Below are 21099 nucleotides of genomic sequence, written 5' to 3' on the forward strand. Positions count from 1 at the left end.
ATATTAGGTCACTTAATCAAACGAACAAGACTTGTTACAAAAATTAAATTTAAAATTTGCAAAAATTACAAAAGTAGATATATCTCTTGATGTGTCGATATAATACACAGTATGTTATATTATGTTATACTAGATTAGATTAGATTATAGAGGAAAATGCGCTGAAACGGATGTTTGCATTAGCCACAGGATGTTGTTACTAATCCGACACAAGAGAGGAAAAGCAAGCCACACTCGGGTTTTTCCGCGAAAAGCCACGAAGTGCAAACTCGTTCTACTGTAACTGTACTGAAGCTCCACCATTGGCTCCAACTGTCCGTCCGCCGGGGAAAGGAGGCGGTGGAGGAGGAGGGGTGTGTGGATTTGCTGAATGACGGCTCGGTGTGTGTTGACACTTGAGAACCGCTACAGCCTACGGGACATGCACAGGCCTACCTACGTTACATGTCCACCTTGTAAAGATAAGAAGAAGCGTCTAATTCTTGCATTTAACATCGGGAAATGTTGATGATAGTGCGGGAACTGCGCGACGGGGCTACACGGAGTCGAGGCGGAGCGGACGTTTTCGCAGGTTGATGATCCTCTTTCGGCACCGAGGAGAAGAGCCAACACAAGTAAATACATGGTGTTAGTCTTTATAGGCGGTTAGGCAGGCTTGCATTAAAAGGAAGGATAGGCGGTGCGAGCTAATTCCTGGAAATATAGACCTCCGGCCAGAATGACACACGCTATGTTTGCAGGTTGGAGTTTATTCGCTGAAGTTGGGGCTGCGAGCAGCGTGTAGGAAGCTTGTGTGCCAGGAAAAACACCATCCGTCTTTCACGTTTGACAGATAACCAATCAAAGCTGTTATTCAAATCGGTGCTCTTATGTCAGCGACCTATATCTCATGCATGTGCGCCAAAAGCCCACAGTAGCCTCTCCGCCAGACCAGACAGCATGGGGACCAACGGGCTAGACAACCAAGCGCAGCCGTCCGACGGAGAGTCACGGACGGAACAGCCGGCTCCAGGTCCTCAGATGGAGCAGAGGGATGCCCCTCAAGACCTAGACACGAGAAAGCATGACCAGGCGGACGGCAGCGAAGGTAAAATCGTGAAGGAGGACAGCAATACGCAGCTGATCGAGACCGGCTGCAAGCCACCCCTCACGCCGGGTTCCGACTTCGAGGCTAGGGTGCAGGTAGAGAAGCCCGGCCACGGAGCTGGCTTCGTCCCACCCGAAGGTGGTTTCGCTGGCTGGCTGGTGGTTTTTGCTGCAACCTGGTGCAACGGGTCAATCTTCGGAATTCACAACTCCTTCGGGATTCTGCACATGATGCTGGTGAAGGAGCACACAGACCCTGCAGACCAAACATCCCAGTTCAAAGTGGGTGAGTAAGTACTATCTGAGCAGTATCTCTCTGCTCAGGTGGGCTGGAGCTGAAGCCACAAGTGAGCTGGTGGACAGGAGTAGAGAATCTTGATGCACATTTGGTTTATAATTATAGGAATTTTTTTTAAAAGTGGAAATTAGAGCTGTGGAAGTGTCATTTAAAGCACAATTACTATAATAAACATTTTAACATCAACTTTATATTAATTTACAGGATGTTTATTTTAATATGTATATCACTTTAGAAAAAAGTGGAATAACTTAAATTCCCAGTGGAACACTAAACACAGCAATGAATAAAACAAGTGCCCCACCAGCACGTGTAAAGTATGCTCATTGCTGCATTCTTATTTTTGAATGATTATTTTCTTCTCTTACTCTGAAATTGCTCCTTACATCCTGTTGAAATCTCTAGTTTTCCAAAGCACCAGCATTCTAATGAGTTACAGGCACTTAACTGAAAAAGCACCGTAGGCACTTGTTAACTATTCATTAAGGCTGTTCTGTTTATCCACAACACAGTTTGCTACAGTGGGTCCTTTGATAAAGGTTTCCTTAATGATATAGTGAGCACAAAGGACTGAATATTTGTGAACATTTGCACCGATACTGAGCCGATATTGGAGTGCTGTTTTTTTCTTGTTATATTTTCCCCTCTTGGTTCCCAACAAGCAAACAAAGACAAAAAATTTAAGCTATTTACCACAATATCGTTGAACATTTGGCCAGAACAAAGCTGTTTTGTTAAATATCAGCCAGGGTGGTAGTAGACAGATAATTGCAGTTAGCGAGGCCGATATTGGTCCATACGAATGTCTGACCCATGCATTGCTGGACCAGTATGGACAGACTTGTTAGAGTCCCCAAGATGCACATGACTAATGATTAAAAATCCTGCAATAGATATGTAAATCAGGGATATTGCTTCTGCTTGTAGTATTTAATACAATCTAACAGGTAGTTATTATTAGAGTCACATCATTACCCTACCCACTTCTCCCATTTCAACCATTCTGTTTAGGATCATAAGCTTTCATTACTAAATGGTCAGACTATTTCTCTATCCTTATTTACTGATTGCACTCAGCACCCTGCAACGGGAAAGGCACTATACAAAGCAGTCAAGGATATCAGTCTTAATAAAGAAATCACTGATGTTCATTTACAGGAATGTGACAGTTCAGTCTTGTTGTTGCAGATAAATTAGTCCCCAGAAACAATGGGCCTGGTGCTACTCCAATTGTTTGCAGGAATCTGACATTTTCATGTGCCTGCAAGTCCAGTAGAAACATTTCTATTCTTCAATGAGTTCACAAAGTCAGCGTCCAATTTGTTGCTAATGAAGCTCTGGCCTTCTGGGTAACCGTGGCTTCTAGCTTTGTGCTTGTTAATCTTGTTAACAAATACTGACTAAAGGAGTAATCACGGGAATTCTTGTTTGGGGGGAGAAGAAAGGGACCCTCCTGCCTTTCTTTCTCCTCCTCCCCTTCCTCATTGTGAAAACCGTGAAAGCTGCTTCTGCAGTGTACTGATCCATACAGAGAAATGTTTTGAGCTCGGGAATCATGTAACAGGAGTGGATGTTTTTCTTAAAATCCTCGTCAGTTCCCGCAATCACATGCAAAAGTTAAGGTCACAATGTGGGAAGGGATTATGGCACTAATGCTGTTTGCTGGAACAAATGTGAACCTTTATTATTATTATTATCAGTATAAAAGCAATAAGGGGGGGGGGGGTATAGGAAAGACATCTTATTTATTAAAAGAAGCTGATGGAATTTTATACAGGATGTTTATATTCTCTCTTCCCCATTTTTTGACATATTTAGGATTTCATCTCCAGCATTTTCTTGGATTTAATTCTGGGTTGAGCTCATATGTGAACAGATTAAGTGAGTAGGCTGAGACCTGACCTTTTTACCTCAGCAGCAGGAAAAAAGCACAGGGGAAGAGCTTAGCTACAATAGCTATGATCTTAAAGGCTTCTTTTGAGATATCCGGTCTAAATTCACACGTGTACAACATTTTAAAAGATGTCAGACTGCTCAATAGAAAAAAAAGCAAAGGACCATAAGGGATAACAAAAGGCTGGATATAATGAAATCATACTTAGAGATCACCATTAGGCCTTGCTGAGGTCGTTTATAAACATCGAGGAGTAAACAAGTGAGTTTCAGAATACCGTAGCAGTATCGAAGTAGGGGTTGAGAACAGTAGGTTCTTTAAATTTTTAATGACGGCGAGGTGTGTGTGGGTTATGAGTCACATATGGTAATGATTTGCTCCGTGATTAACATGACACCTTTACTCATTTTTTTCCCAGTTGTTACCACAAAAATGTTGGTAAACTTGTAAAGTGAGTGCACGTGCCCGGCACACCTTTCTTTTGAAAATGGAAGGGGGGGGGTGCTTTCATAATCAGCGAGGGGTGAGCCCCCAGTCAGGTGGTGTGCGAATGAACGTGGCTGCACCGAATGTGGGAGGAAAGTTCAAAATGCAGCCGGCACTGTTTCAGCTGCAGCAAAGTTGGCAAAGAGGGAATGTGTGTGAAGGGGCAGAAGAAAGGGACTGAGTGAGGAAGGAATTAATTTTTCATTGAAGCCTAAAACTATTTCCATCTATGTGCCACCGTGAAACGGAGCAGGAGGAAAATTGTGATGAGAAAAAAAGTAGCTCATCAAGTTCTACTTGTTTCTAAGCTAAAGTTGGTTTACTTACTGAGCGTTATGCACTTTATTCTCTCACAAGAATACTTAATGACTCTGTAGTAACTATACCAGTAGGCTATGGTATCTGTGCGAATGTGAGAAAACATCTGATGATTCCAGCTGCAGAAGCCTGTTGGCTTTAGTCACCGACATTACATCAAATCCCGCTAGCTTGAATGTGCTGTGCTTCACAAATCTACAAATCAACAGAGAGAAATGCAGTGAAATGATTCTTGGGGACTTAAACATCGCCTGGATTTCTTCATCATGCACTCTTAAAGAAAGATGACAAAGAATGCGAGTGATTTAACTCAGATATTTATCATTCCTACCACAGTAAGCTCTGGCATGTCTAGACTCATGTCTGCCTCATGCACTGACCACATCTACACTAATGGCACAATAATGGATCTAGTAAGTATAATATAATAGCAATGACCAGAATCATTAGGTCACAGATTCTGCTTCAAAGACTTATGATGTAAAAAATTCACAGGGGAAAAGAACACACCGAGTGAAAGATTCAGAAATTACATTACGCTTGTTCTTGGATATCTTACAGACTGTTCTAGACAAGCATGCACCGATAAGAAAACTCACTAACCTATTGTGAGCAGTGCTTTAGCCCTGTGGCTTGATGTGGAGCTGAACTAAATGAAGCATGCTGCAATAAAACTGAGAGAGAATAACAGAATAAACCACCTCATTTTTAGAAACTAAATCTGGAAAGATTGAAAACACAAGCTCAGTTAACTAAAGCATGATAGGAGTGTATTATAGAATAGTTTTACTGACATGTTAGGCACATATATCTTTGTTCATTGAGTCTAATTGTGTCAAAACCCACTATGTATGTAAATAAATAAATATGTAAATAAACTGTTTTTTAAACAAATGGAAATCAATAAAAGCCACGATGCGAATAACTTGGATAGCAAACTTTTTGTTGAACCAACTGAAGAATTTATCAAGAATTGTATATGATTTTTAGGCTTTACTTGAAAGCAATACAAATAGAGGAGGTTAAAACTTGTTTCTCTGCACAAATGGGCTACATAACCTTGATGGTAAATGAATAAGGATATAGGCGATTGCACTTTTGAACTGTTGTCATATTATTAACTTTAGTCTGAAAGAAACAATTTCCTCTCAAAGCCAACGGTTTTAGCCTTTATAGCAGGTAACTGTTATTCTTCTATCACTGGCCTTGACGGCAGCTCAAAATCTTTTTATCTTAGCATAGAAAACTGATGCCTCGTTACATTAACCGCTAGATGTAAAATGAAAAATGGTGACGCTTTCTTGCTTGACGTCAGTGCTGATTTCAATATAAGGAACATTGAACTATAACTGAAGTACCTTAAAGCTTATATTTTCAGTGTAGATGCTGGTGGCTAAGTTACGGTTATTCCGCTAAGCCTGCAGACACAAAGGGATCGAGACCGGTCGGCAATCCCCAGAAACCTCTGGTTGCTAGGGAAAATTTGTGTTCCTCTAAGTTTTTGGAAGTGACATTTGTTGAAACTGATTGAATTGGGAGCTGCATTAGAAAATTCCTTACATTCGCTTTGGTTGCTAGCAGATTGCTGGTCCCTCCTAATTTTCATGGAAGAGACTGACAGTGTGTAAAACACTCGCTAACTACTAGCCTAGCAGTATTACAACTTAAAAAAATACAACCAAAAAACAGAAATGGAGCGGATTCACCTTCAAAGTTCAAAGTGTGGTTTGATCCTTTCAGGATCCAGTCAGGAAATGTTTGCTTTAGTGGCAGAACCACACTTCCTTATGTTGCAGTGCTTACAGACAAGTTGGTGTCTTGTCTGGATACGACTTCAGGGCAGGTCCAGCTTTTAGGTGTCAGTCTGGATAAACAGCTTACCTGGTCCTGTCACACTGATAGGATTGAAGCCAAAATGAGTGGCGCAGTATCTGTGCTAATTATGCGGTAGGTAGCTCAGTCAGACAGATCAAACAATTACTGGGTTTATCTCATCTTGACTATTGATCAGCTGTTTGCGTAGAACAAGGTTATGTGTTTAGCAATTTGTTGTTTATCCAGGGTAAGTGTAGAGGGCCTGCTGTTGGATGAAAGTAGGGGACACACTTTAGTTCTCTTTCATTACATTTCAGCTGTTGCTACACCGGTTGTTATTATTAATAAGAACTGCTAATATCGAGCCCCAAAAAAGCTTAAAAAGTTGATTCCTTTTTACTAGTCAAAAATTAATTGCCCTGTCACCTGTAGTCTAATTTATTTCTAGATTTCTCTTAATTTAAGTGATTTCTTGGGTCCATTTAAAAAATTACTCGTGATGTTTTGTTCCTGGTTCAAAGACTTTGAGACAAGTTTCTGCCAGATAGGCTCCATTAGTAATGCTGCAGGTAAAGGAGAGCCTTTTTAACTCAAACATCACAATGTTTATGCATTCATAACTTTAAGTGTTGAAAACCCTGAGAATACTGAAATAACAGGCCTGTTATAACTCACTGGCCTGGACGTTGGAAAGTATCTGAAGATTAAAAGCAGCCATTCGCTGCATGCTGACAATATATAGTTAGGAATAACTACAACAAGCCAAAACTAGTCAACAAGTGAGAGGCATTAAAGATGTTTTACTAAACTGCTTAAAGCTGTCTTCCAAATATTGAGTTGTGCTTCATCATATCTCTGTTTTCTTTGTGTGACCTTGTTGTGCATTATTTATCTTGGCCATCGTTAGCAGTCAGGTAAAAAAAATACCTTTTAAACTCTGTTTCACTTTAAACTCATTGATTCATTGCTTAAAGGCAACAATGGCGTCTTTATTGAAAGTCTTTCTAATGTTAAAAAGCCTTTAACAGAACATTAAACATGGGAAGAATGAAGTGCAACATATGCTTATAACATTTGTATACACAGTGGTTGGAGAAACTGGGGAAACCTTCAAAGACAATGATTCCAGGTTTCTCTCTGTGTTTCTTCAGTGGCTAGTTGTTCATTATTTTAGATGTGCTTAATAATCATTGTTGGATTTTCTCAAAAACATCAAAAACAAGTGAAGTAACACAATAGTCTGTCTGCCAAGAACATGTCTTAAACCATTAACGCAGGGCTGTGCTCTTGGTAGGTAGTGTGTTATTGTTTTTCCCCTGCTCCAGATTTCTCCAGCATCTCCCAGGACAGCTGGAAATCTTAGGTTGGCAGATCAGGGTGCAACGAGGCATTTTTAGCATTCCAGTGGACAGTGGAATGGGTTCAGGTTGGAAAAAGTTTCTTCAAGCTCCATGCGCTTATAAAAAGGTATATAAAGATGTGTACAAAGATTAATTGGACTGTTATTGGTTGATTTTGGTTAGTTTTAGGCATTTTTTCCGGTATTTAGATAGGATGAGGTCCATTTAACCAGGCGCTTGGCTCTGGACCCTTCTACTGATCACAATTTAGCCCATGGGGTATGCACCCTAACGACTAGGACACCAGTGTCCCCTCAATACCAAAATGCATCTGTTTATAGATGATGTTGCAGAAACTATCATTTCAGTTCAATCCAATTAATTTGAGTTGTACTACTACGCCGACACATGACAGAGTAAAATCTCCGCAAAACACATCCATTAAAAAAAATAAAAAGGATTACCCCTTTCAGCTTTATTAATAGTGTCAACACAAGCAGTTTGCACTTACTCTCAGCCTGAAATATGATGCGATTTGTAAACATCAGAGGGAATGGTTGATTTTCCTGTGAGTGGTACCGAGTAAACAACTCAAGGAGCATCCTGATAGCTTTGCTGTCAGAGCTCATTTATGGTCTGAGCCTGAGCTGTTTGAAGAGACTCCTGGTTGATCTGTGACAGATGGGCCTCCACATGCCTTCTGCTAGCAAGCCTTTGCGAACTGTGTCACCTCACCTGTTGTACTTTCTATATTTGTGCTAACACAACGTCCTTACCATTCTACTGTCTTTATGATACAAGCAGTGTTTTCTCATTCTTTAAAATGAACATTCTGTCCTTATTATGGACTTTAACCTTTAACTTGGTATGGTATTAATTATTATAAGATAAAAATGACTGATTTAAAGGTGACTTTTATGCTTATCTTCATCTTCATAGTGTTGTTCTTGGACTCTACTGTAGTATTCGTGGATGATTCACAGTTGATTCACAGTTGATTCACATGGGCGACCTTGGCTCATGGGGTTGGGAAGCGCATCTGTAACCGGAAGGTCGCTGGTTCGATCCCCGGGCTCTCTGTCCTGGTCGTTGTGTCCTTGGGCACTTTACCCTACCGCCTACTGGTGCTGGCCAGAGGGGCTACAACTGTAGCTACCTCCACCAGTGAGTGAATGAATAGTGGTATTGTAAAGCGCTTTGGGTGCCTTGAAAAGTGCTATATAAATCCAATCCATTATTATTATAGATGATTCAACATGTTTGATCTAATACTGGACATTGGTGCGGCTTGTAAGTTTGTGCACTGCCTGCGTTTGAAGAAGTTTTAGCTCTTTTCTGGCTAAATTCAAGCCAAATATCTCACGATTGACTGACTGACCACATTAGGGATATGTGCTCTGATCATATAGAAATATAGTGGAGAAAAAATGCTCTGAATCTGTGCATTTGGAGCAGTTTGAAACCTGAGCTGGATCATAGGGATTACTCGTACATAATCAAAAAACACACTGCTGGATCGTAGCAGTGTAAAGCAATGTATTTGTGTTTTTCAGTTTATTATGTTGCCTCAGCACCTGCTAAGAGCATTTTATGTTACCTTGAGGGACAAAAATACCTATGACTATTGTTTCTTTAGGAGTATGTCCCCCAAGACGCTCTCAGAAACAGTGTGATGCATTGTTTAGGTTCAGCAGCATTTCCCCGTGTCTGCGTCAGCCGTGGAAAATATCGTCAGAAAGCATTTGAACAGATGTGTTTTTGATTGTTTGGGCTCACTGGCTCAGAAACAATAATTTTGAGCTGAAAGCAGCAGTGCGCTGCATTCGCAGTCGTCTAAGCGGATGGTTTCATACACTGCGGGATACATTGGAAGTGAAAGAAAATGTCATTGGTGCTTCTCAAAGCAATGAAAACAAAAACAACAGCAAGGGATCTTTCCAAGGACAGTGTCTTTGTTATTCTGGAAAACCCACAGACCATATTCTGAGCAGTTTCCCTTCAAAGTATCTTACTTTCTGCCCCCTTAAACAAGGGGACTAATGACCTATTATTCCTACTCTAGTCATTTGATACGAATCCTGATATTCTCAAATTAAGACTGAAAGTAGGCAGTTAAACGTCATTATTTCATTTCAAATCCGGTGCTGTGGACAACAAAATAGTGTCAGTTTCTCATTGCACTACAGCTGCTCATAAAAAAGGATCTGTGAACCTAATAATTTAGTAACTACAGTGTAGGTAATTTAATGCCTGGTTAAATTTCAGCTTTGTTATGAATGGAGTAACAGGGCCTCTGTGATATGAATGACTTAGTTTTAGTGTACCTTTAGCTGTCATATATATGGTTGTCTAGGATGGCTACACAGATTAGAGCAGACACAGTTATGTAAATATACATTTTAATTACATAACACATAGAAGAAATCCACAAAACACAGTTGTCTTGCATGCATATATTACAGCTTAGCATAAAGCATGCTGAAATCATTAGTCTTATATAAACTTCTTATTATATCAAACCCAACCGCATTTTTCTGCCTTAAGTGTTCTTACTCTAACATAAATATGGGTCCTATAGAGTCTGCTGCTTCTTGTCAGACTGCATCAATCACGTTAAGAGATGGAAGCTTGTTAACCCCCTTCTTTGCTACCCCACACAAACAGACATCTTTTCATTTGGCTCCAGTCTCCCTCACTGTGTTCTTTTGCTTTTGTTTGAAAGTGTTTGGACCTAATCCCCTCTAATGAGCACAGTGCACTCAGTTGTTGTGTCAGGACACAGGGAAATGGGGCTTTGTTGTGGGACTGGCCAGAATATAGAGTATGCTGTAAGGCAGTGTGACACGGGCCTGTTGTTTTGACCCTCTGATTTCACATCGGACCTTTTGGTTTGTCATGTCCAAACTGTTATTGGTGCAGTACTAGCACTGCAGGTGCTAGAGCCATTTAAAAAAAGCAATACTGGAACTACATTATAATGCCAAACTGACCAATTTGAGTGTTATAAAACACTTTACATCTCTGTGTCAGATATTGGGCTTTCCAAGAATGAGTCTGCAAGAAACAGCATGCTAGCAGCAGTGCACGTCCAGATGGGAACGCCGCAATCACTAGCTGAGATTGGTGAGATTAAGTTAAGAGCCTGTGGTATTTTCCAGACAAACCAGCTGGACATCTAGTATTGAACAGAAAAAAGGAAAAGTGTTACAGGTGGTAGCTTAAGTGGTCTTAGGAGCTACATCAGTAAGAAATAATATCTGAAGCTGAGGAAATGCAGTGAGTTTAATTCAGCAATAGAAGCACTCATAACTATCAGCCAGTTCACACTTTTAGGTAACTTAAAGGGCACTGTTTTTATGTTTGTATGTCTCACTACTTGCAAATTCCTCAAAGTATGCTATTTAGAATTTGACTGGACTAGAAAAAGTCTAACCTTGAGCAATAAAGCATAATTTAAGCATCACAGCCTACCTATGTATTATAGTGGACCATTTATGATGGTCATTTATGATACACTCATTTGTAATATGAGTATATCACTATGCACTAGAGCACCATTGGGAGGTGGTGGAACAGGAGATTCACAGTATGGATGTGCAGCAAGTGTGTGATGCTATGATGTCAACGCGGACCAAAATCCTGTTTCCATCACCTTGTTCATTCTGAGTCTAACCCAGCACTGCAAGGTAACAAAGTGACTAGTGAATGTGTATCAAAAGCATTTAATATATTATACTATTAAATCTACTGAAATTGTTATTGAGGATGTCGATTCCACCTATATGGCTGGGTGTATGACCCCCCTCCCCTTTTTTCCATTTAATTTGAAAGAATAAACCGTAGAAAGACTCGAGTAGAGTCCTGTGCTTTAATCGCACTCTGTGTACCAGAACATCTATTACATGTATAGTATAGTACATAGGGTTACATAGTGTCCACATTTAAGACTATTTATACAGTGGTGCACAGCTCATGTTTCACTCTGAACTCAGTGTGTGTGTGTGTGTGTGTGTGTGTGTGTGTGTGTGCGCGCTTAGGTACATAAATCCTGCCATCAGGCTGTTTAGTAGTCTCTCTGGTCTCATTTCTATTGGACTGTTGGACCAGTGTGACCCAAGGCCCAGACACCATGGTAGACATCAAAGCTACCTTTGCTCCCTCAGGGACTGGATCCAGACATGTGTTTGTTTGTACTACAGGGTACGCGATGTCTCTGCTAGAGAAATCTGCCTCGTTATGTTTTAACACTGCATGCTCTACAGGCCAGAACTATCCACTTTGATTCACTTTTTGATCTGCTTAATCACCATGAGAAATCTTATAGAGCGTGTCCGATCTACATGATGCAAGTGTAGACACAATAATGAGTAGAGTTACATAAATGTATATTAATAGCAAATCACATCAGGTGGTGAGAGAGTCACAAAGACAGAGAAGAAAAAACTAGTGTGCAGCATACAAAGCTTTGTAGTTTTTCAAAGCTTCGGGAAATCTTGTGGGCAAAATTCTTATTGTCTGGGTTAATTAATACCTACTGTATGGGGCATTTAAAGGCAAGACTCAACATGCTACACATGTTTACTTTGAGCGTGGCTGCTGCTGAGGTCAGGTGGCAGATTTGCAAACAGCTTGCAAGCTCTCAAAAACTTTAAACAAAACATAAAGATTTGCATAGAGGCCCAGGCATACGTGCATGAAGGCCATGTTGTTTTTCAGTGATGCCTTTTTTTACTTTTATGCAATAACTTCTACACGTGGAAAAAATTATGTTTTAATGGTCAAGGACTGCACACACTGATCTTTGCTTTGTGTACAAACAGATATAACAGTGTCTTTTATTTACTTTAGGTGATAGGTATAACACCTGAGATTTCCACATGCTTCTGATGATGAATTCTTTCTTCTCTCAACTTCCTCTCCAGCCTGGGTTGGGGCCCTGGCCATGGGCATGATCTTCTTCTGTTCACCTGTGGTCAGCATGTTCACAGACCACTTTGGCTGTAGGAAGACGGCTGTGAGTGGGGCGGCACTGGCTTTTATAGGACTGCTCAGTACATCGTTTGCAAAGTAAGACATGTTTGTCAGATACGTCCTTTGAAAATATGAATGAAACCATGTAAAATTATATGCTAAATCAGGGGCTCTAGATGTTTTGCCCTTTTAGGCCTCCAAGAGGAAATTTTGTGGGTAAACCATTATGAGCTTGCACATGAAAAACCCATGTGGGCCCCATGTGGGCTAGCCCATGTGGTCCTCTGTGAGAGTTTTCTGTGGACAACCTACACTGGGTTTATTTATTATTATATTTATGCTCGGTTTTCTTCCTGATGTCCTTTTTTTTCATTGTAGTTCCTTGATCCTTCGTTACTTCACATACGGCATATTGTTTGGCTGCGGCTCCTCCTTCACCTTCCAGCCCTCGTTGGTCATCCTGGGCCACTACTTCCGCCAGCGCTTGGGTCTGGCCAATGGTGTGGTGACGGCTGGTGCCAGCCTCTTCTCTATGGGCCTTCCGGTGTTACTGAAAGAGGTGGTGGAACCTTTGGGCCTCAGCAGAACATTCCAGATCCTCAGCGTCTTCATGCTGATCCAGGCTCTGCTGGCGCTAATGTTCAAGCCTCTGATCCCTGCTGGGGGAGACATGGGCCCCCAAGGAATAGGCCCCGACCATGCCGAATCCCAAACTCAAGCTAATGCTCAAGGTGGAGGCAGGTGGAGCAGGGCGATAACCACCATCAGGAAGTACTTCAATTTGCGTGTGTTTCACATCGTCACATACCGAGTGTGGGCATTTGGAGTGGCTACAGCTGTATTGGGCTATTTCGTGCCATATATCCATCTGGTAAGAACATAAGATAGGCAAGAAGTAATTGTTTCTAAATGGTGCTGCTTTATAAATATTTCCAATAAGCCCAGTTTTTATGTGAATAAAGAAAGCACTGTTTAACAGCCTTTCAGTTATTTCTGCTGTGGTAAAACATTCCGACCTCTTTATTTATATTATGCGCTTACACAAAGAGCATTAGAGATCAGTGGGGTTCCTAATCATGGGTTTGATGTAAAAATGCTTTTTCTCAGCTGACACTGGAAATGAGGGGGAGTGAGATTGATGTCAGAGCCATACTGTTGCACTGTGGGAGGTCTGGTGCCATTCATCTTCTGTAGGCCTTTTGGAAAGAGGGCAATTGAATGCATGTCAACTGAGTAAATGAGCAGTGGCTGAACATCGCCTTTGTCCCTCTCAATAAGGATAACAGAGTTTGTCACAATAGCTTCTGTGAGGAACAGCACTCAGTTGCCAGGAGTTAATTGTGCTCTTCTTAATTTTTTTCTGCTTCAGTATACTACCTTTGAAAAAGGTTGCCCAAAGGGAAAATCTATATTTTAAATATGTCATGTTGAAGCCAAAGAGCTTGACAGTAGTTTACTAACTAAACTACTCAGCTAGAGAAGCCGAAAGTTTACATCCACAAACTCAAGTATGTTTTCAAAGTCTGAACTCTGATTGAATTTGGGGTGTGATAATAAGATAGTAAAAAATGAAGATGAAGTGTTAAGTTGCTGTGAAGTTGATCTCCCTCTATCCAGATGTCGGATGTTCCAGCTCCGGCCTCCCTCTGTCAGGCCTGTTGTTTCAGGCCCGGGCCCAGATGTAAACACTGCCCCGGTCTTTGTATTGGCTCGACCATCTCAGGAAACCTCTCCTGTATGGCCTCTCTGTATCCCTAAACATACCTATCCTATGGCCATTGATGAATGTAGACCTTCAAAGCAGAGCAAATATTTCACAAGGACCAGCATGTTCAGGAAAGACTTCAGAGGGCGGTTTCATGTTTTGGATCTAATTTGGGGGTCACGGCTAAAGGGAGCGGGAGGCTCTGACCTATATGCGTTCAGTCTTCCTGCTCCGCTGTTCCAAAGGTCTGTTGATGTGGACATTTTGTTAATGTTTGAGGTTGATTTGGGGTGAAGGATGAACAATTCCACTCCAACAAATGCTGAGTGTAATGTTTTCTCGGCAATGAAGAATACGGTTCATGAGCACATTGTATAATATCTTTGTCATTATATGCACGATGGACTTTTACGGACTAACAGTGTCCACAGTAATGATTCTGTCTTATTGTGTCTCTCAGATTAATTTTGTAAAAGAACAGTTCAAGGGCACTGAAAAGGAGTGGGTGCTCCTTGTTTGCATAGGAGCATCATCAGGGGTGGGACGCCTCACTTTTGGAAAGATCGGGGACCTCATTCCTGGTCTACGGAAAGTCTACATGCAGGTGAGGGAATTATTGAAGCTCTAAAATTTATGCAGACTGCTTTTCTTTACTGTTTGGTCTGTTTTTGGGAAAACCTAATGCACTTCACAGTGGTAAGTGTGCCTGTCAAAAAGAGGTTTTTATACAATTTGCCTCATTCACCCACACAAGCACTTTTTTAAATGCTTTTCCTTACTATGTAAGAGTAACTCAAACAGTCCCAGACCATCCCACTACCATCACCATATTTGACCGTTGGTATGATGTTACTTTTCTGAAATGCCAGATGTAACGGGACACACGCCTTCCAAAAAGTTCAGCTTTTGTCTCGTCAGTCCACAGACTATTTTCCCAAAAGTCTTGGGGATAATCGGGATGTTTTCTGGCAAAACCTAGATGAACCTTTATGTTCCTTTTGCTCAGCAGTGGTTTTCATCTTGGAGCTCTGCCATGCAGGCTTTTTTGCCCAGACTCTTTCTTATGAAGTCATGAACACTGAGGCAAGTGAGGCTTGCAGCTCTTCGGATGTTTTTCTGGGGTCTTTTATGACCTCTTGGATGAATCGCCGCTGCACTCATGTGGTAATTTTGGTCAGCCGGCCACTCCTCGAAAGTTCCCCAGTGTTCCGTGTTTTTGCCAGTTATTGATACTGGCTCTCCCTGTGGTTCACTGGAGTCACACAGTTTTAGAAACAGCTTTATAACCTCTTGGGAGTTTTCACTTATTTTGATTCTCATTTGTTCCCGAATTCCTTTGAATCGCACTATGGTGTCTGGCTTTTGACGATCTTTTGGTCAACTGCTTACTTTGTCAGTCCGGTTCTGTTTAAGTGATTTCTTGATCGAGAACACGTGTGGCAGTAATCAGGCCTGGGAACTCAGCTTTCCAAAGATGTGATATACAACAGTTAATTTATGTAATAATTCGCTTAAAAACGGCATTTTGTGTTTACTTGTGTTTACATTTGTGTACATATGTACATATGTTTGATGATTTGAAACATTTAAGCGGGGCAAACACTTTTTCACACACCTGTGTTGTTTGTTAGGCCCAATTTTACTAAAATATTTATTTTTTTATTACCTTGGTGAAATTAGAAATTCGTTTTTATTAATGGCTTAATGGCATTATGTTTCTCTGGAATGAAAAACAGACTTGCGAACACAAGGGGAATTACATGACTGGATAATGTCAGGTTCCTTGTCTATTTTCCAGGAAATAGACAAGGTGACGTGAGAGCAATTTGTGCGGTGAATACAAACAGGAGTTGCCATTTCCTGCACGTGTGGCTTCTGCTGAATGCAAAACACAGGGATCCATTGTTTTGACCAGTAAACTCGTTCAAGCAGCTCACTAAGCAAAGGGGCACGGAGTTACAGATTAATTAAAATATAAAAACAACTTTGAAGTTGTGGGACATGCATACTTAAAATGTGCTGATCTGTGATATCAAGCAAAGTATTTCTAAAGCTTCATTTGCAGTATTAGTCATATAAAGAATTTCCTGACAGTGTGGCGGTGAATATTAAAGAGTCTAGTTATGCAAGAGTCTTTTATAGAATGAAATCCAGTATGTTTCTTTTGTCCAAGTGTTGAACACAGTTTTTAATTGCTTAAATCCACATTGTTGTAGTTGTGAAGGGATTTGAAGTAACACTCTTTGGCTCTTTGAAGTGACACAGAACAGTCATTTAGTGAACAGACAGCTTTATATCTTTTATATTCTTCATAATCCATTAACATGTAGTTTATTAATCAGATTGATGACGGCACCGGTGCACTCAGGTGAATTACCATAGTAAATGTAACTATGATGCTGAACTTTGCCTGACGGAGACGTTAGATGAGAGCGATGACACAGGAAGAGTCCTGAATTGGAAAAATTAATTCAAAAATTATTTTATGTTGTTACCACAGAAATACACTTAATTTAAATAGTATTTCACAGTAAGGACCAACAGGTCTTACCGAGCCAAGTGGTAAGACTTACTCATATCAGAACTTTGTTTTTCTGCATATTTAAAGTATGTATGAGAACATATCAGGACTTTTTATCGTTCATGATCAATTTCTCTGGCAGACAAAGAATTTTTTATTTTCTCAAATAACTTTACCTGACATAAATATGTGTAGGTGGAGCCTGTAGATGGAGGGTGTGTCCACTTGCACACGTAACCATATCTGCCTGAGGCCAGATTTACATGCATGAACAAAGGCAAAAAGAAAGCAATGTGAGCCATCTGACTGACTGCATTTAACGCATATTTATCTGTCAAAAAGATTGTTAGGAGAGCATCAAGACATTCAAAGATTGTTTATGGGTTCTTGCTGTATTTTGCAGGTGGTCTCCTTCATTGTTCTTGGCCTGATGTCCATGATGATTCCTCAGTGCTCGATGTTCGCCGGGCTGGTGGTCGTGTGTGTGTTTCTGGGACTGTGTGATGGATGCTTCCTCACCATGATGGCTCCCATAGCTTTTGAGCTTGTCGGGCCCATGCAAGCCTCGCAGGCTATAGGTTACCTTCTAGGCCTCATGTCTATCCCTATGACTGCAGGTCCACCTATCGCTGGTAAGAAGCTATATATGTGTGTGTGTTTTCCACTTTTTGAATAGCGCAGATATATGTTATTTACACATCTGTGCTATGCTTGTTGGCAGTAGGGATGCACAATGAGCTGAATTATATTAGCAGAGAAAAACCTTGGACGTGGGTACAACTAACGTAATTAGTAAACGGAAAAAGACAAATGCACAGCAGGACAGGTTATACACTGGTTTGTGTTTAGAGATGGTTGGGCTCATGACCAGCCACTGCCCGTCTCCAAGGATTTGTGTTCATGAAAAAGCACACACAGTACTGATCTTCGATCTGCGTTCTTTTGTTCCGCTCGCTAATAAAAAAATAATACCTAAGACTAGTCGCAGCACGCTGCTGACTCAGGCATCTTTTGACTTTATCTCAACAATCTCTTTTGCCTCTCACACATACCAGAGCTGCTTTTACTACACAACTTTCTGACTTCCTGACAGCTTTTTCCTGGCCTTTGTAGCCTCAGCCAACATACTGAAACTCTTAGATGTCAAATGCTAAATGTACTTTTTTAAATGAAGAGTCATGCTGTCTGGCAGGGTTTTTTTTTTTTTTTCTTTAAAAGAGATTTATTTTTCAAAATAATCTTCACTTCCTAATGACAGATTTTTGTTTTGCATTGCAGTATTAGAGACAGCAGTGCACTGACATAGATCGATAGCATATCCAAAGCTATGCCAGCAATATTGGTGCAACCAATAATCCTTCTTACTGTAATAATACATTACTATGCACCTCTTTTATAGTGTGGTTAAACAAAAAGAGGCATTATGACAGTATATACAGTGGGGCAAAAAGGTATTTAGTCAGCCACCGATTGTGCAAGTTCCCCCACTTAAAATGATGACAGAGGTCAGTAATTTGCACCAGAGGTACACTTCAACTGTGAGAGACAGAATGTGAAAAAAAAACCAAGAATCCACATGGTAGGATTTGTAAAGAATTTATTCGTAAATCAGGGTGGAAAATAAGTATTTGGTCACCTCAAACATGGAAAATCTCTGGCTCTCACAGACCTGTAACGTCTTCTGTAAGACGCTTTTCTGTCCCCCACTCGTTACCTGTATGAATGGCACCTGTTTGAACTCATCATCTGTATAAAAGACACCTGTCCACAGCCTTAAACAGTCAGACTCCAAACTCCGCCATGGCCAAGACCAAAGAGCTCTCGAAGGACACCAGGAAAAGTATTGTAGACCTGCACCAGACTGGGAAGAGTGAATCTACAATAGGCAAGCAGCTTGGTGTGAAAAAATCAACTGTGGGAGCAATCATCAGAAAATGGAAGACATACAAGACCACTGATAATCTCCCACGATCTGGGGCTCCACGCAAGATCTCATCCCGTGGGGTCAAAATGATCATGAGAACGGTGGGCAAAGATCCCAGAACCACACGGGGAGACCTGGTGAATGACCTGCAGAGAGCTGGGACCAAAGTAACAAAGGTCACCATCAGTAACACACTACAACGGCAGAGAATCAAATCCCGCAGTGCCAGACGTGTTCCGCTGCTGAAGCCAGTGCATGTCCAGGCCCGTCTGAAGTTTGCCAGAGAGCACATGGATGATACAGCAGAGGATTGGGAGAATGTCATGTGGTCAGATGAAACCAAAGTAGAACTTTTTGGTATAAACTCAACTCGTCGTGTTTGGAGGAAGAAGAATACTGAGTTGCATCCCAAGAACACCATACCTACTGTGAAGCATGGGGGTGGAAACATCATGCTATGGGGCTGTTTTTCTGCCAAGGGGACAGGACGACTGATCCGTGTTAAGGACAGAATGAATGGGGCCATGTATTGTGAGATTTTGAGCCAAAACCTCCTTCCATCAGTGAGAACTTTGAAGATGAAACGAGGCTGGGTCTTCCAACATGACAATGATCCAAAACACACCGCCCGGGCAACAAAGGAGTGGCTCCGTAAGAAGCATTTGAAAGTCCTGGAGTGGCCTAGCCAGTCTCCAGACCTCAACCCCATAGAAAATCTGTGGCGGGAGTTGAAAGTCCGTGTTGCTCGGCGACAGCCCCAAAACATCACTGCTCTCGAGAAGATCTGCATGGAGGAATGGGCCAAAATACCAGCTACTGTGTGTGCAAACCTGGTAAAGACCTATAGTAAACGTTTGACCTCTGTTATTGCCAACAAAGGTTATGTTACAAAGTATTGAGTTGTATTTTTGTTATTGACCAAATACTTATTTTCCACCCTGATTTACGAATAAATTCTCTACAAATCCTACCATGTGGATTCATGGATTTTTTTTATCACATTCTGTCTCTCACAGTTGAAGTGTACCTCTGGTGCAAATTACTGACCTCTGTCATCATTTTAAGTGGGGGAACTTGCACAATCGGTGGCTGACTAAATACTTTTTTGCCCCACTGTACCTGCAAATTGTTCAACTAAACAAAAACCTGCTAGTTGTAGCCTTGCTGTATCCATTTCTTTTGCAAAGTCTTGTTTTCATAATCAAGATATAGGAGATCCAATTTCATCTTTAATGTTTTCTATTCAATAATCAGAAATTTTATTTTAATTTTGGGCACTTGTCTTTTTTCACAATTGACCAGAAATCCAGGAAACAAGACAGAAAATAAGGAATTCTTACTGTCAAATTCCATGAATTTTACAAAAATGAACAGCCTTGTTTCTTGGCTTTCCGTCTCCTTTGTTAGCGAACAGTATCACCAAAAAGTAATATGAACAGGCGGTGCAGGTGGGATGTTAATTTAAGAGATCAGACTGCACTACTTGAGAATGCACACTGTGACCTGCATGCAGAGAAAGTGTCTTTTTTATTGACTTATGGTTACTGGAACCAAAGAACTGTGTTAGAGGAAAAACTGAGGGGCTGCACCAGGCCCCATGATAAGAAAAACAAATATTAGTTTGAATTGTGACACATACAGAGCCTTCAATTGGAGTCCAAAGATAAAACATAGTTGGAAATGAGCATATTGGGGCCCTTTTAAGCCACAAAAACAACCATAATAACAACCATACTATAGAACGTAAAAACGGTTCGTTTATTCTAATGCTTAGTTAGCATTAAAGCCTACAAGCAGACAAACTGAAACTAAGGAACACTGTGTTTATGAGGCTTGACAAAGCTTATTGTCTTCTAGGCCCAGAGCTGTAGTTAAAACCCCCCCCTGCTCTTTTCTCATGTGTCCTTGAGGCCCAACAAATGTGGATTTCCTTCCTCATATAATCTTTGCACACCCTGGTCTGTAAATGGTTTGAATACTGCATTGTTTACTACAACGTTTGGTAATTACAAATCTTTTTCTTCACTGCCTTCGTCAACACATGGCCTGTCTTTGCTAGTGTGCGATGTCCACCATCTGCCGGGCAGCGGAGTAGCTTAAATGCATTGCAGGATGTGGAAGAGGGTGTACCTTTATTTCACTGTGTGTATACACAGTATAAACAAACTGGGAATCTGCTTGATCTAAAGCAGATGTTTTAATCTTTCCATTCGCATTTTGCTTCCTTACCTCCGCTGCACAGGTCTCCTGCATGACTATTTTGGGAATTACACAGTGGCCTTCTCCCTGGCTGGTGTGCCTCCGATGGTGGGGGGCGTGGTGCTGTTCTTTGTGCCCCTGATCCACCACAGGCTCCAGCGAGGTCAGGCATCACCAGAGGAGACCTCCACAACTGCCCACATGTTGCCCAGCGCCCCACCGGCCGAGGAGCCCAAGAGCTGCTCCAATGGAGACATCCTGCCCGGCTATACAGATGTAGAGACACACATCTGATCGCATCATACAAAGGTTAGACACATCGTGTATGTGAAAACATACATGTATGCAATAACGTCTAGATATTCCAATTCCTTCTAAAACATATTGCATATACTGTTTTTCTCAGGGATTCAGCCCACCAGCACCTTTTCTCATCCATAATCTGTCCTCCACCTAACCAGAAGTCTCAACTGTGGATTTCCTGTTGGCTGATCTTTAACCTGCAACCCTCCAAGACCCCCCTCTTTGGCTGTTTTCTTTCT

General features: G+C 41.2%; 1 protein-coding gene across 1 annotated transcript; it reads left to right on the forward strand.

The window, feature by feature from the left end:
- The first annotated feature begins 241 nt into the window (after positions 1–241).
- Positions 242–21087, forward strand: slc16a2 (solute carrier family 16 member 2). Its single transcript, XM_005723107.1, has 7 exons — positions 242–1372; positions 12160–12304; positions 12587–13079; positions 14374–14517; positions 16838–17066; positions 20601–20866; positions 20964–21087. The coding sequence occupies exons 1-6, from the start codon at positions 940–942 to the stop codon at positions 20849–20851; spliced, it is 1695 nt and encodes a 564-aa protein (XP_005723164.1). The 5' UTR covers positions 242–939; the 3' UTR covers positions 20852–20866; positions 20964–21087.
- The last annotated feature ends 12 nt before the right edge of the window (positions 21088–21099 follow it).

Source organism: Pundamilia nyererei, unplaced genomic scaffold, assembly GCF_000239375.1.
Source record: "Pundamilia nyererei isolate P.nyererei 1_Seehausen unplaced genomic scaffold, PunNye1.0 scaffold00008, whole genome shotgun sequence".
NCBI lineage: Eukaryota > Metazoa > Chordata > Actinopteri > Cichliformes > Cichlidae > Pundamilia > Pundamilia nyererei.

Coding starts and splice junctions, on each gene's coding strand:
- slc16a2 (XM_005723107.1), top strand. CDS start 940: ATGGGGACCAACGGGCTAGACAACCAAGCGCAGCCGTCCGACGGAGAG. Junction 13,080..14,373: donor TCGTGCCATATATCCATCTG/GTAAGAACATAA, acceptor TGTGTCTCTCAG/ATTAATTTTGTAAAAGAACA. Junction 17,067..20,600: donor TGCAGGTCCACCTATCGCTG/GTAAGAAGCTAT, acceptor TCCGCTGCACAG/GTCTCCTGCATGACTATTTT.